The sequence below is a fragment of the Salmo salar genome, chromosome 11, assembly GCF_965601325.2.
Source record: "Salmo salar chromosome 11, fSalSal1, whole genome shotgun sequence".
Lineage (NCBI taxonomy): Eukaryota > Metazoa > Chordata > Actinopteri > Salmoniformes > Salmonidae > Salmo > Salmo salar.
Genome location: NC_138301.1, coordinates 99,364,250 through 99,379,678, shown reverse-complemented (window position 1 = coordinate 99,379,678; position 15,429 = coordinate 99,364,250). Strand labels below are relative to the sequence as shown.

The 15,429-nt window shown below is 42.4% G+C and overlaps 1 protein-coding gene and 1 pseudogene across 2 annotated transcripts in view; both read left to right on the top strand.

Annotated features, from left to right (window-relative positions):
- The first annotated feature begins 5,331 nt into the window (after positions 1–5,331).
- Positions 5,332–8,082, top strand: LOC106563344 (glutamine synthetase-like; annotated as a pseudogene). The gene is made up of 6 exons (XR_014379323.1): positions 5,332–5,528; positions 5,798–5,865; positions 6,578–6,646; positions 6,796–6,953; positions 7,139–7,389; positions 7,490–8,082. The product of XR_014379323.1 is annotated as a glutamine synthetase-like (transcript).
- A 4,961-nt stretch (positions 8,083–13,043) lies between these two features.
- arrdc1b (arrestin domain containing 1b) overlaps positions 13,044–15,429 on the top strand; it is a 59,653-nt gene continuing 57,267 nt past the window's right edge. The window contains exon 1 of the mRNA XM_014128649.3: positions 13,044–13,423. Coding sequence (XP_013984124.2) covers positions 13,306–13,423 — 118 coding nt within the window. The 5' untranslated portion in view covers positions 13,044–13,305. The remainder of the gene's footprint in view (positions 13,424–15,429) is intronic.

Here is a 15,429-nt window from a genome sequence, read left to right as displayed (position 1 = left end):
AATCTGGCTGTATGTTTGTAAGGGGGTTTTGTGTTCATTTAGGGGTTAACATGTGTAGGATGTCAACAAATGAAACAGAATTTGAAATAGTTGTTGGTGTTTGCATATAGGATCACATTGTGAATTTGAGTTGGTCAGTGCTTTTGCATCTCACCTTATTTTTTCACAGATGTGGACCTGTGAAACACTGAAGGATGTAGTCAACTCAAAGTTAAATGTACATCATAAGACTTACATAGTTGACAACTAGTCAAAGCCGGATGTAGATTACGGAAGCCTTTTTAGAAACAAGTTTAAGATGTTTTGATTTTAATGAAAACGTTTGTGTAATTAGTTATACGGTAAGACAATGAACTTGAAATCAGTTTAACTAGTTGATTGATAGCTCAGCTGTCAGTGATGAGAGGACATGTGAGCCTCTCTCTTCCATGTCACAACAAGCTAATTTCCATAACCTGTGTAAAAACTATAAATGGGTTTAGAAGTCTCAATCGACTTGGATGATCTGAGGATGACAGGAAGAGAGACCAGAGCACTGCTTCAGTAGAATCAACTCTCCTCACGTCACCCATAAAACAGTAAGTGAAGAAGTTGGACGTTTGGATGATGTAAAAGAAAGTGAAATGCCTCGCCCACTGGGCACACACTGGTTAAATCAACGTTGTTTCCACGTCATTTCATTGAAATGACATTGAACCAATGTGGACTGGCTGTTGAATTGATGTCTGTGCCCAGTGGAAGGTCATGCATTACATTAATTTAATGTGTGCACATCCAGCTAAACTTACCAGGTGTCAGGTAGAGCAAATTGTTCAATATAAACAAAATAAAACTCACAAATACCGTTGTGTGCTCACAAATGATACATTTTGTTAAAGAGATTTTTGATGAAGACCCATTGACACAAGATTATTGTCCTAGAAAAACAAGATATTTGGGAGAACAGTGTGCAGGTTTATTTTGTATGCCTTTTCTTTCTGCACTGTATGTCTACACTGTAACAGAAAACTGTAAATTATACAGTAATTTGGTGTATTATCATCAGTAAAATACTCTGCAGCATACTGTAAATTATGGTGCATTGTGGGAAAATATGAGCAGGGAAAGAATTGCTGTATTACGAATGGTACTGTCATTCCACCCGACAGAATACAGTACCATACCATACCTTTAGAGCGCCAAAAACCTCTTGACCACTAGTGGGTGCATGGTATTGTGGTTTCTTGTTCATTATCATATTTTTGCGTGTGCCTTGGAAGAGGTTGTATTTGTTGCAACCATGAGTGAGAATCCTGTAACAATTTAACTCCTATGTGGTTACAGTGCGCCATCAATTTGTATAGGGTACAGATCGGAGTGGCAGCTAGTCTTTAACCTTAAATGGTTGAGCATTTTGCCTTATCATTTTTGGTCTGTTTAGTCCTGTAGTCGCTGCCAGTTTAAAAGCCTTTGTTAAGGCCTGCAGAACTGTACATGATATAAAACACCAAATATTCTTGAATATACTGTTATGTGTAAACACTTTACCTAGCAGCCAACCTACTTGCACCAATACCTTGTAATTACAGTAAAATAATGTGAAATACAAACCCCTACACTCAATTAATTTAATTAATCCATTCATTCATTCTGATTCTGATAGCATTTACTTTTTGACAGTATAATACCGTAAATTTTACGGTATTTTATTATGTGTCATTACTTTTTAATTTCATCTTTATTTAACCAGTTAGGCAAGTTGAGAACAAGTTCTCATTTACAATTGCGACCTGGCCAAGATAAAGCAAAACAGTTTGACACATACAACAACACAGAGTTACACATGGAGTAAAACAACCATACAGTCAATAATACAGTAGAAAAATAAGTCTATATACAATGTGAGCAAATGAGGTGAGATAAGGGAGGTAAAGGCAAAAAAAGGCCATGGTGGCGAAGTACATACATTATAGCAAGTAAAACATTGGAATGGTAGATTTACAGTGGAAGAAAGTGCAAAGTAGAAATAGAAATAATGTGGTGCAAAGGAGCAAAATAAATAAATACAGTAGGGGAAGAGGGAGTTGTTTGGGCTAAATTATAGATGGGCTATGTACAGGTGCAGTAATCTGTGAGCTGCTCTGACAGCTGGTGCTTAAAGCTAGTGAGGGAGATAAGTGTTTCCAGTTTCAGAGATTTTTGGAGTTCGTTCCAGTCATTGGCAGCAGAGAACAGGAAGGAGAGGCGGCCAAAGGAGGAATTGGCTTTGGGGGTGACCAGTGAAATATACCTGCTGGAGCGCGTGCTACAGATGGGTGCTGCTATGGTGACCAGCAAGCTGAGATAAGGGGGGACTTTACCTAGCAGGGTCTTGTAGATGACCTGGAGCCAGTGGGTTTGGCGACCAGTATGAAGCGAGAGCCAGCCAACGAGACCGTACAGGTCGCAGTGGTGGGTAGTATATGGGGCTTTGGTGACAAAACGGATGGCACTGTGATAGACTGCATCCAATTTATTGAGTAGGGTATTAGAGGCTATTTTATAAATGACATCGTCGAAGTCGAGGATCGGTAGAATGGTCAGTTTTACGAGGGTATGTTTGGCAGCATGAGTGAAGGATGCTTTGTTTTGCGAAATAGGAAGCCAATTCTAGATTTAACTTTGGATTGGAGATGTTTGATGTGAGTCTGGAAGGAGAGTTTACAGTCTAACCAGACACCTAGGTATGTGTAGTTGTCCACATATTCTAAGTCAGGACCGTCCAGAGTAGTGATGCTGGACGGGCGGGCAGGTGCAGGCAGCGATCGGTTGAAGAGCATGCATTTAGTTTTATTTGTATTTAAGAGCAGTTGGAGGCCACGGAAGGAGAGTTGTATGGCATTGAAGCTCGTCTGGAGGGTTGTTAACACAGTGTCCAAAGAAGGGCCAGAAGTATACAGAATGGTGTCGTCTGCGTAGAAGTGGATCAGAGACTCACCAGCAGCAAGAGCGACATCATTGATGTATACAGAGAAGAGAGTCGGCCCAAGAATTGAACCCTGTGGCACCCCCATAGAGACTGCCATAGGCCCGGACAACAGGCCCTCCGATTAGACACACTGAACTCTATCAGAGAAGTAGTTGGTGAACCAGGTGAGGCAATCATTTGAGAAACCAAGACTATTGAGTCTGCCGATGAGGATGTGGTGATTGACAGAGTCGAAAGCCTTGCCCAGGTCAATGAATACGGCTGCACAGTATTGTTTCTTATCGATGGCGGTTAAGATATCGTTTAGGACCTTGAGCGTGGCTGAGGTGCACCCATGACCAGCTCTGAAAGCAGATTGCATAGCGGAGAAGGTGCGGTGGGATTCAAAATGGTCGGTAATCTGTTTGTTGACTTGGCTTTCGAAGACCTTAGAAAGGCAGGGTAGGATAGATATAGGTCTGTAGCAGTTTGGGTCAAGAGAGTCCCCTCCTTTGAAGAGGGGGATGACAGCAGCTGCTTTCAAATCTTTTGGAATCTCAGACGACATGAAAGAGAGGTTAAACAGGCTAGTAATAGGGGTTGCAACAATGTCGGCAGATAATTTTAGAAAGAAAGGGTCCAGATTGTCTAGCCCGGCTGATTTGTAGGGGTCCCGATTTTGCAGCTCTTTCAGAACATCAGCTGACTGGATTTGGGAGAAGGAGAAATGGGGAAGGCTTGGGCGAGTAGCTGTGGGGGGTGCAGTGCTGTTGACCGGGGTAGGGGTAGCCAGGTGGAAAGCATGGCCAGCCGTAGAAAAATGCTTATTGAAATTCTCAATTATAGTGGATTTATCGGTGATGACAGAATTTCCTATCCTCAGTGCAGTGGGCAGCTGGGAGGAGGTGCTCTTATTCTCCATGGACTTTACAGTGTCCCAGAACTTATTTGAGTTTGTATTGCAGGAAGCAAATTTCTGCTTGAAAAAGCTAGCCTTGGCTTTTCTAACTGCCTGTGTATATTGGTTTCTAACTTCCCTGAAAAGTTGCATATCACGGAGGCTGTTCGATGCTAATGCAGAACGCCACAGGATGTTTTTGTGTTGGTTAAGGGCAGTCAGGCCTGGAGAGAACCAAGGGCTATATCTGTTCCTGGTTCTAAATTTCTTGAATGTTGCATGCTTATTTAAGATTGTGAGGAAGGCATTTAAAAAAAATAACCAGGCATCCTCTACTGACGGGATGAGGTCAATATCCTTCCAGGATACCCGTGCCAGGTCGATTAGAAAGGCCTGCTCGCTGAAGTATTTCAGGGAGCGTTTGATAGTGATGAGTGGAGGTCGTTTGACCGCTGACCCATTATGGATGCAGGCAATGAGGCAGTGATCGTTGAGTTCTTGGTTGAAAACAGCAGAGGTGTATTTAGAGGGCAAGTTGGTTTGGATGATATCTATGAGGGTGCTCGTGTTTACGGCTTTGCGGTGGTACCTGGTAGGTTCATTGATCATTTGTGTGAGATTGAGGGCATCAAGCTTAGATTGTAGGTTGGCTGGGGTGTTAAGCATGTCCCAGTTTAGGTCACCTAGCAGCACGAGCTCTGAAGATAGATGGGGGGCAATCAGTTCACATGTGGTGTCCAGAGCACAGCTGGGGGCAGAGGGTGGTCTATAGCAGGCGGCAACGGTGAGAGACTTGTTTTTAGAGAGGTGGAGTTTTTAAAGTAGAAGTTCAAATTGTTTGGGTACAGACCTGGATAGTAGGACAGAACTCTACTTGCTTTGATACCATATTTATATTACAGTAGGTGTTCTGTAATATGAAATAAATAATGTTACTTGCCACAGAGCTGCCTGTAAACCACTGTAAAATTCACAGTAACCCTTTATAGCGTATCCATCACAGCATTCAGATTCTGAATGTTTTGTTTGTTTTTAGAGGGGTCGTGCATTTAGGCTTTTTCTTGTTGTTTGATTATGCTCCTGACAATCCCTCATTTGACTTTAGTGGTTTGTTTACACAGAGGTAGAGGTGGATTGTTGACCTATAGTCTTACTGTTGTTTAGCCATTGCTGTTTTCAGACAAACACAAAGACCTGTAAGGTTGAAATGCTGCTGAAAGCAACAGAAATCCACCCGGCTTTGGGTGGATCAAAGGATTTGTCCCGTCAAAAGATTGGGATCTAAATACATTTTGTGAAATAAAAATGTGTTAAATTCTAATTTGCATAGAGTACAAGGGAATGGAATGGAACATGAATAACAATACAAAATATGGTCTTGTGCAACACCTGATGACACCGTCTGATGAAACAACCATGACAATTACCTGCTGAACTATGTGTCACTATACAGCATGTGTTCTCAAGTATCTGTTTCTCTGTCATTTTAACCCCCTTAGACTCTAATCCATGGCATCTGTGTCAGTCAGCTCTCATCTAAACAAGGCCATCCTTCAGCACTACCTGTCCCTCCCTCAGGGCGACCTGTGTCACGTTATCTACATCTGGATCGATGGCTCCGGGGAGGGGCTGAAGAACAAGACTCTTACCCTGGACAGAGAGCCCTCGGGAATAGAAGGTAACTTACCAGACCACTGTGCCTGTGTCAACAGGTTTTACTGTGTGGCCAAAACTTCCCACTCAGCAAAACAACGTTTTTTCCTTTGTACCTCTGCAGGAAGGTAAAAAGAAGTTCTGACTTTGACTTGTAGTGTTTACCTGACAAGAAAGTATACTTGTCCAGAGGTGACATGTATAATAAAGTTTTGCTTGCTTCATCAAGCCCAAAGCATTAGGCCCATCTCGCAGAACATTTTGTCTCTAGTACAGTGCATTATATTCCATGATGTTAATGTTGGAATTGATATTGGCAGAACTTTGATGGTTCCAGCACCTGCCAGGTCCAGGGATCCAACAGTGACAGGTACCTGATCCCAGTGGCTATGTTCCCCCTCAGGAGACTGAAAATATTTGGCATGGGTCCTCAGATCCTCAGGTTCTACAGCTGCACCATCGAGAGCATCCTGACGGGTTGCATCACTGCGTGGTATGGCAACTGCTCAGCCTCCGACCGCAAGGCACTACAGAGGATAGTGTGAACGGCCCAGTACATCACTGGGGCCAAGCTTCCTGCCATCCAGGACCTCTATACCAGGCGGTGTCAGACGAAGGGCCCTAAAAATTGTGAAAGACTCCAGCCACACTAGTCATAGACTGTTCTCTCTGCTACCGCACGGCAAGCGGTACTGGAGCGCCAAGTTTAGGTCCAAGAGGGTTCTAAACAGCTTCTACCCCCAAGCCATAAGACTCCTGGACATCTAGTCAAATGGCTACCCAGACTATTTTCAGTGCCCCCTCACCCCCTCTTACACCACTGCTACTCTCTGTTGTCATCTATGCATAGTCACTTTAATAACTCTGCCTACATGTACATACTACCTCAAATAACCGATGCCCCCGCACATTGACTCTGTATCGGTACCCCCCCCCCCCCCTGTATATAGTCTCCCTATTGTTATTTCGCTGCTGCTCTTTAATTACTTGTTACTTTTATCTCTTATTCTTATCTGTATTTTTTTTAAACTGCATTGTTGGTTAGGGGCTCGTAAGTAAGCAAGCATTTCACTGCGCATGTGGCTAATAAAATTTGATTTGATGTTCAGGGACCATTTCACCCTGTCACCCAACAAACTGGTCCTGTGTTAGGTCCTTAAGTACAACCTGCTTGCCTGCAGGTACTTGTAAAAAAAGTTACTGCAAGATCATTTTTCTACATCAGTTAACAGAGACCAACTGGTTTTGGTCAAGATAAACAGCAGCCTGTAGGCTTTGACTGTTTAATATTTCCCTGTCAATCAAACGAACCCTACAGTATGCCTATTCTCTCCTATACAGAGTGTAACATACTTTCAGGCTGTAAGAAGGTGAAGGACTATACTCCCTAGTTTTGAATGGAGCAGGAGTACACTCTAATAGGGATGGATGGTCACCCTTATGGCTGGCCCCAAAATGGATTCCCAGGTCCCCAAGGTGACTGATTCTATTGTAGTATACCATGTGTCCTTGTTAATTTCATAATGTAAATGGTCTTGTGCACTCGGAAAAGTACTACATATATTAAATCTACCTCTATCTATATGTCTATATAAAATCTTAATATTATCAAATAGGCCTTTGAATTTGGTCCCATTTAACTCTATCTCTTTCTCTCTCAGGTCCATACCACTGTGGGTTGGTGCAGACAATACCTATGGCAGGGACATTGTGGAGTGTCACTACAAGGCATGTCTCTATTCTGGGCTCAGAATCTGTGGCACCAATGCTGAGGTCATGGTAAACTTTGACCTTTTTTTTTTACAATGCTGTATAACAAGTCTTTCAGGAAGGTTCTAAAGGGGAACTGGAACGGGGCGGGCTGCCACACCAAAGTTAGCACCAAGGAAATAAGGGAAGAAGGGTGGCTGCAGTGAGTATTACTGTAAAAACATTATTGCACTGTAAGGTTCTGCAAGGCTGTATAACTACGAGATTCGGTCCAATACCTAACCCCTCCCCTCTTCAAACAGACATATTGAGCAGGCCATTGAGAAGCTGAGCAAGCAACACGTCGAGCACATCCATGTGTACGACCCTCGCGGAGGCCAGGACAACATCAGACGCCTCACAGGATTCCATGAAACCTCCATCACCCGCGACTTCTATGCCAGGGTGGACAACCGCGTGGCCAGCATCTAGATCCCATGCAAGGTGGGCCAGGAGGAGAAGGACTACATTGAAGACTGTCGGCCCTCCGCCAGCTGTGACCCTTATGCCATGATGGGCGCCATCACAAGCACCTGCCTGTTGGGGTGGAGGAGGAAGAGGAGAGTACATGAGAGGGTGACCAGACTCATACAGTATGGTACTGTAGCTGCTGGTTCGGGGAAACCGGCCCTTTACATGATTGTAGGATAGAACTATATTGTAGCCAAAGCAATCTGTAGTGAAGATTACTCGTTGATGTTTTTTGTTTTGCTGACTTTTAATAGTCATTACTTGAAGGTAGGTTGAATGTTTATGGTCAATTATAGTTTTTCATCTTTCAGATTACAGCTGGTCCAATTGCCATATTATTCAGTTTGTCTGAAATTGAGATTAAATAAAGACGTGCAGAATTGAATATGAGCCGCTTGCTCTTTAAAATGACCACTAGGTGGAATCATGATGCAAGTTTTGATTGTCACCCCTCATACTGGACATGAATGACAATAAAATGAGTAGCACGATTAACTCACATTAACCTTTGATTGTAAACTATTTTAATATATTGACAACACATGACAACCAGTCAAATAAGACTGTAAATGCATTGAATCAGATTAGCTTATTTATTACCAACAAGTCAGCTGTGGTTAAAAAAACACACACACCACAACACGTCAATCCATACTGCATCTCACCCATTGACAAAACTTGAATGGTGATGGAATGGTATTACTTTAGTTTGGCATCATGAATTTGTAGTCATCAGGGGTTGAATTGGGAATTCAGAGGTAGAGGAGCCCCACTCACTGTCATCTGCCATGTCTCTCCACACTTTCCTATCGTCTTATGTTCACACCCTGACTCAACCCCAACCCTAGCTTCATGTTCACACCCTGGCTCAACCCTAACCCAAGCCTTAACCCCAACCCTAGCTTCATGTTCACACCCTGGCTCAACCCTAACCCTAGCCCTAACCCCAACCCTAGCTTCATGTTCACACCCTGGCTCAACCCTAACCCTAGCCCTAACCCCAACCCTAGCTTCATGTTCACACCCTGACTCAACCCTAACCCAAGCCTTAACCTCAACCCTAACTTCATGTTCACACCCTGGCTCAACCCTGACCCAAGCCTTAACCCCAACCCTAGCTTCATGTTCACACCATGGCTCAACCCTAACCCTAACCCTAGCCCTGACCCAAGCTTCATGTCTACACCCTGGCTCAACCCTAACCCTAATCATAACCCTAGCTTCATGTCTACACCCTGGCTCAACCCTTACCCTATCCATAACCCTAGCTTCATGTCTACACCTTGGCTCAACCTTAACCCTAACCATAATACCCCTGGCCAGTCTCTTTGGCAAGGAGTGGAATGTTAGCTGAAGATATTGGTACCAAACTACCTTACCCTAGCCATAACCCTAACATATTAATGTAAACACTGTGTATACAGTGCCTTGGAAAATATTCCGAACCCTTGACTTTTTCCACATTCTATAAGGTTACAGCCCTATTCTAAAATTGAATACATTCTTTTTTCCCCCTCACAATACTCCATAATGACAAAGCAAAAATAGTTTAAAAAAAAAATTGTTGATAATTTATAAAAAAGTAAAATGACAGAAATATCACATTTACATTAGTATTCAGACCCTTTACTCAGTACTTTGTTGAAGAACCTTTGGTAGCGATTGCAGCCTTGGGTATGACGCTATAAGCTTGACACACCTGTATTTGGCGAGTTTCTCCCGTTCTTCTCTGCAGATCCTCTCAAGCTCTGTATCAGTTGGATAGGGAGCGTTGCTGCACAGCTATTTTCAGGTCTCACCAGAGATGTTAGATCGGGTTCAAGTCCGGGCTCTGGCTGGGCCACTCAAGGACATTCAGATACTTGTCCCGAAGCCACTCCTGCGTTGTCTTGGCTGTGTGCTTAGGGTCGTGGTCCTGTTGGAAGGTGAACTTTCACCCCAGTCTGAGGTCCTGAGCACTCTGGAGCAGGTTTTCATTAAGGATCTCTCTACTTTGCTCCGTTCATCTTTGCCTCGATCCTGACTAGTCTCCCAGTCCCTGCCGCTAAAAAACATCCTCACAGCATGATGCTGCCACCACCATGCTTCCCTGTAGGGATGGCTTCAGGTTTCCTCCAGACGTGACGCTTGGCATTCAGGCCAAAGACTTCAATCTTGGTTTCATCAGACCAGAGAATCTTGTTTCTTATGGTCTGAGAGTCTTTAGGTACCTTTTGGCAAAGTCCAACCGGGCTGTAATGTGCCTTTTACTGAGAAGTGGCTTCTGTCCGGCCACTCTACCATAAAGCCCTGTTTGGTGGAGTCCTGCAGAGAATGTTGTCCTTCTGGAAGGTTCTACCATCTTCACAGAGGAACTCTAGAGCTCTGTTACAGTGCCCAGTGGGTTCTTGGTCACCTCCCTGACCAAGGGCCTTCTCCCCCAATTGCTCAGTTTGGCCGGGCGGCCAGCTCTAGGAAGAGTCTTGGTGGTTCCAAACATTTTCCATTTAAGAATGGAGGCCACTGTGTTCTTGGGGACCTTCTGTGCCTTGACACAATGATGTCTCGGAGCTCTACAGACAATTCCTTCGACCTTGGCTTGGTTTTTGCTCTGACATGCACTGCCAACAGTGGGACCTTATATAGACACCTGCGTGCCTTTCTAAATCATGTCCAATCAATTGAATTTACCACAGGTGGACTCCAATCAAGTTGTAGAAACATCTCAAGGATGATCAATGGAAATTGGATGCCAATGAGCTCAATTTCGAGTCTCATAGCAAAGGGTCTGAATACTTATGTAAATAAGGTATTTGTGTTTTTTATTTTTACTAAATGGGCAAAAATTTCTAAAAACCTGTTTTTGATTTCTCATTATGTGACTGCTGAGGATTTTTTTAAATGTTAATCTATTCTCGAATAAGGCTGTAATGTAACAAAATGTGGAAAAAGTCAAGGGGTCTGAAGACTTTCCAAAGGCACTGTATGCTGAACATAGCCGAATCTGGGACCAATTTAACAACCGTCATGCATACAATTTGAAGGTTGGTTCAAACTGCTGTTGGTACTACGCTTGTGGTTAAATCCATAACACATCATCAAACAACCCAGCAGTAAATGTTTATAAACTGGTTGCATAATACATGGGTTTACCTGATTTGGACCTAGTAGGTGTCTGGATGAGGATGTTCAGTGTAATAGCCTGCTGAGACCAAAAAGTTATTTAAACATTTTTTTTTACATAACATAAGTCTTTGATGTTGAAAATACACTTATTACCAAAACATGTTAATTATCTTTTATTGTCTGTGCAAAATTGTCCTCTGTAGTGGTCATTAGAATGTGAATATTAAAACATTAATATTACAGCCAATGGGTATAGTAGCTGAAAAACATAGTTGCGGCATCCGGGTGTCCACTACAGAGGACATTTCTTGATAAGCTCTTATTTAGCTCTTATTTATTGTGATTTTTTTTTACACAGTCCTCATAACTCACTATTCCTGAGATATTCACTTACTAGAAACAATTTGAATATCAAACTCACAAAAATGTTAATTAATAATTACACACACTTCCATACACACTTCCATAAAATGTACTAATTTTGACGGCAGCCATTTAATTAAGAACCAGCAAGATAAAGTTCTCAAGGTCAACACCCCCACACGTGATATCAGTGAAAGCCCAGAATGTCCTCTCAAAGGGACAATAGTGGTTTGTATGGGATCAGAGATACGGACCAAGAACTGATGTCCACTAGAGAGGACAAAAATGAATTGCTAGATCTCAGGAGGATATGATGTGTGCTACTGATATCAAGTCCTGATAACTGAATGCCTCTATATGCTGGTGTTACTTCCATCTACGCCTTCAGTTGCCATTTCATGTGGCTATGGACTGCTGCTGGAATCACGTTTATATTCATTGATTTATCCTATGCATTTGAAAATGGCTCATAAATTCAGTAATAGAGGTGGATTGAATGTCAAAGAGGGTAATTTCAGATTCTTCTACAGGCGTGTGAACCTACAGTGAATCAGCAACCTGGAGGCATATACAACATGCAGCTTCAAAATTAAATACTTATTCAGACAAGATGAGAGCCATTTCCATAGACACTGGCAGTAACTTGGCAACTACCGTGTCTGTCTGTTGTCATGGAAGCGTCTGTCTCATTGCATGTGATGTACTCTACTTTTTTATCAGCCCAGTCATTGTCTCTCTCTTTTTCTCTCTCTCTCTCTCTCTCTCTGACACACATGCACAAGCTTGTGTATACGAGTGTGTACATGCACTTGTGTGTGTAAATGCAATAACTGTGTTTCACATGCTTGCACTTTAATATATCACCTTACTACATGCACTAATAAAGCAATAAGAGTAGAGAAATTACTTACTCAGCTTAAACGGGGAACAACTAGCTCCTCATTTGGGAACAAAAGTCCCATTACCACTTCAGCTTGGGAGCTCATTCTCTCCAGGACACTTTCATTTTTTTCTCTGAGAGCTATAAACTATCACATTCCTTTGCTCAAGGGGTAGGCAACCATGGTCCTGGAGTGCTGCAGTCACTTCATGTTTTTGATTTAAACAATCTGGAAAACCAGGTGTGTTGAGTTTTGTCAATCACGGAACTAATCCATTAGCTCAGTTGGTCTGACGTGGCGCCTAGTTGGGACAAAATCCTGCAATATCTACATCACTCCAGGAACAGGGTTTCCTACCCCTGGTCTCATCAGCCATCCTTTCTGAATGAGACAAATTGCTGATGTCAGCAGCAGGTAGCTAATCTCGATCTGGAGATGGGGAGGGCCCTGCTGTCTACCATTTTCTAGTGAGGTGGGGATGGAGATGGAGATGGGTGAAGAGAGGGGTAACCCACCATACAGTGTTTGATGCATCCTTCCTGTAATTCAGTGAATGTGTGGTCAAACTCAATCAATGGCTCAATGTCTGCAAAATAGCATGTTTAAGGAATATAGAAAATTGCAGAGACCAATGTTGAGTAGTGTAATGTGTACTGTGGTTATTACAGTGTTATTATAGTATCTCCACTGGGAGGTGTACTGTGAATATGCCAAGATGACCTAAACACAAATGCTTGAATAACATAATATTTATATTATGTGGCTAGTTATGAAAGAGTAGGCTACCAACCTTGAATATTTTTTTATAAATATATATTTGTTATTATTAACAACAAGTATAACAAAATACACTTGAATATAATACATATTTGCGTATTGACGTCACTGCTCTTGAAAACTCGGTGGAGTGCATGCTGCAGGTGAGATTAGAGAGCCAGAGACGGAAAAGGAAGCGAGACATCCCACTCCCTCGTTTTTCTGGTTACATTACAGTCAATGAACTAGCAGACTAGGCCCAGCTGCTATCGCATTGGTGCCTATCGGGAGAGCCATCGCATTGGTGCCTATCGGGAGAGCCACCCCCTTAAGCAGACCGAAACGAACCATTTTCTTTCAATGGTAAACGGCCTTAGTAGGACATCTTTATTTATCCACCATCTTCGAGAGAGCTCGGTTCCAGTTTCTATAGGCGGCGGTAGACCCATCCCTCGCGCACCATAATCCGTTTTTTGTTGTGAGACGCGGAGGGTAGCGGAGTCATGGGCAAGCTTCAGGAATTCGATATTACTTTTACCAACAACAAAGTGGTCTATAGCCCTGGCGAGTCCATAAGTGGAACTGTGAAAATTACAACCGGTAGCTCACTGCAATATAAGGGTAAGATGTAATTATTTGTTGATACATTTACCACTGGCTCCACGAAGCGCATTAGGATTCGATGTCTGTGGACGAACTGCGGGAGGGTGGAACTTTTCCGCTCTTTACATGGTTTAAATGAAAGATACCGTCCTTAATTTCCAACAATGACATGTATGAGTTTTCTATTGTCTATTGTATTTGTCTTTTGTCATGCAACATTGTATTAATAGTATCCTACATTTAGCTATTGCGCATTGGTGCTGGGTAGTGGGCATGCCTGTTCTTGACTGTGACAGCTGCTGATTTCAGACGTTTACAGTAGTTTTGGTAACAGTTACTTTCAGTAGCAACATCCCGTAACGTTACCGCATCCTGTTTAGTTATAGTTTAGTATGACCTGTAGTTTAGTTATCATAGTTGTATATATGTTGCCAGTTATTCCAATATGATGTGGAGCAAAACCACAAGAACAGAAAGTCAACAGGTGTGGCTGTGTAGTGTTTATTTTTTTCAATGTGTGAATGTCTGATTTTAATCTGGTCAATTCCCACTGGACAGACGTCAATTCAACGTCTATTCCACGTTGGTTCAACGTAATTTCATTTAAATGACGTGGAAACAACGTTGATTCACCCAATGTGTGCTCAGTGGATTGTTACTTAAAAAGACAGATCATTTTAGGTTTTGTATAGATTATGTTTTTGAGATGGTAGGTCGAAAATAGGTTAGGTAAGGTGGAGGGCAGCTTGTGAGGTTTCCATGAAGGTACAGAAAGCACTCATTGTTTGAATTGTGTGTAGAAGTGATCTTAGATTGCATTCCCCTATTATCTGGCAGGAATCTAATCAGCCCATAGCCATAGACAACTTCAAAATAAAGTATATTTCACTTCACATGATATATGACCATTACACAACATTATTAACAGCTCCTTGCTTGCAATAATACAGTATATGGAATTTTCAGACTTGTGAGATGGCAGTCTCGTCTCACAGACGAGCCTAGTGAGATGGCAATAATCTATTAGGCAATAAGATTTTGGCCCTTTAAATTGGCAAATGTGGTTACTTGAAATGCAAACCCTTCCCAGAATCCCCATTAATGTAGTTTGACTAATGCAAAGTATTTTGCAAGCATCCTTTGTCTGACTTCCACTTCAATCTGTTTGCTTTTTTTATTAAACACCTGCACATGGATCTGATCCTAATTTGAAATCACATTATGTGTGTTATTCAAGTATTGCTATTAAGTTTGAATATCATATATTTTTTTTCTGTCTCAATCATGTCGTGTGACATGGTGTATTTAAGCCAACATTTCTCAGTCTCCTTGACATTCTGAGCCTGATACACCTTGACATGTATGTATTAGTAGATTAAGAGCGTCCCATGTTTGCGGACCTGTGACACATGGCGTTAAGATGGGTCGTGGCGCGTACTGTGATACGTTACACTGGGAGGTCATATTGACACTGGGCCGGCCGATCACACATCCCTATGGTGACTGATGAGACTAGTAGGGGCGAGCTCCGAGGACGGAGACACTTGGGGGGTAGTGTTAGTAGGTAGGTGTTGTCATCAGCCTAACACCAAAACCCTCATGGCATCCAGCAGTTGTCAGTAGATACTCTGTAACTTTCCTACCACATTCTCTGTTTAAGTAATACACTCACAGCATTCACATTACACTTCTAGTGTGAAACCTGTGACCAGACCATGTTATCATCCCTCAATGTGATGTATGTCACTTCCTTGTTGAATGAAGGCTCCTTAGGTTAAGAGATTCTGGACCCATTTCAGGCTCTTTCTCAGGCATGACATCACCCTTTAATGTAAATGCCTGTCTATGTGATCAATGACATCATCCTTTTAGATGCAATGAGTCCCCTATTTGATTGATGACATCATTATCCGTTAAATGCCTTGGCTCTAAATCTAATTAATTACAGAACATTTTAAATGCCCTGGCTATGACCAGATAAATTGTCTTGATTTCTTTCCAGTAGCAATGCCAGCCATGTTTTT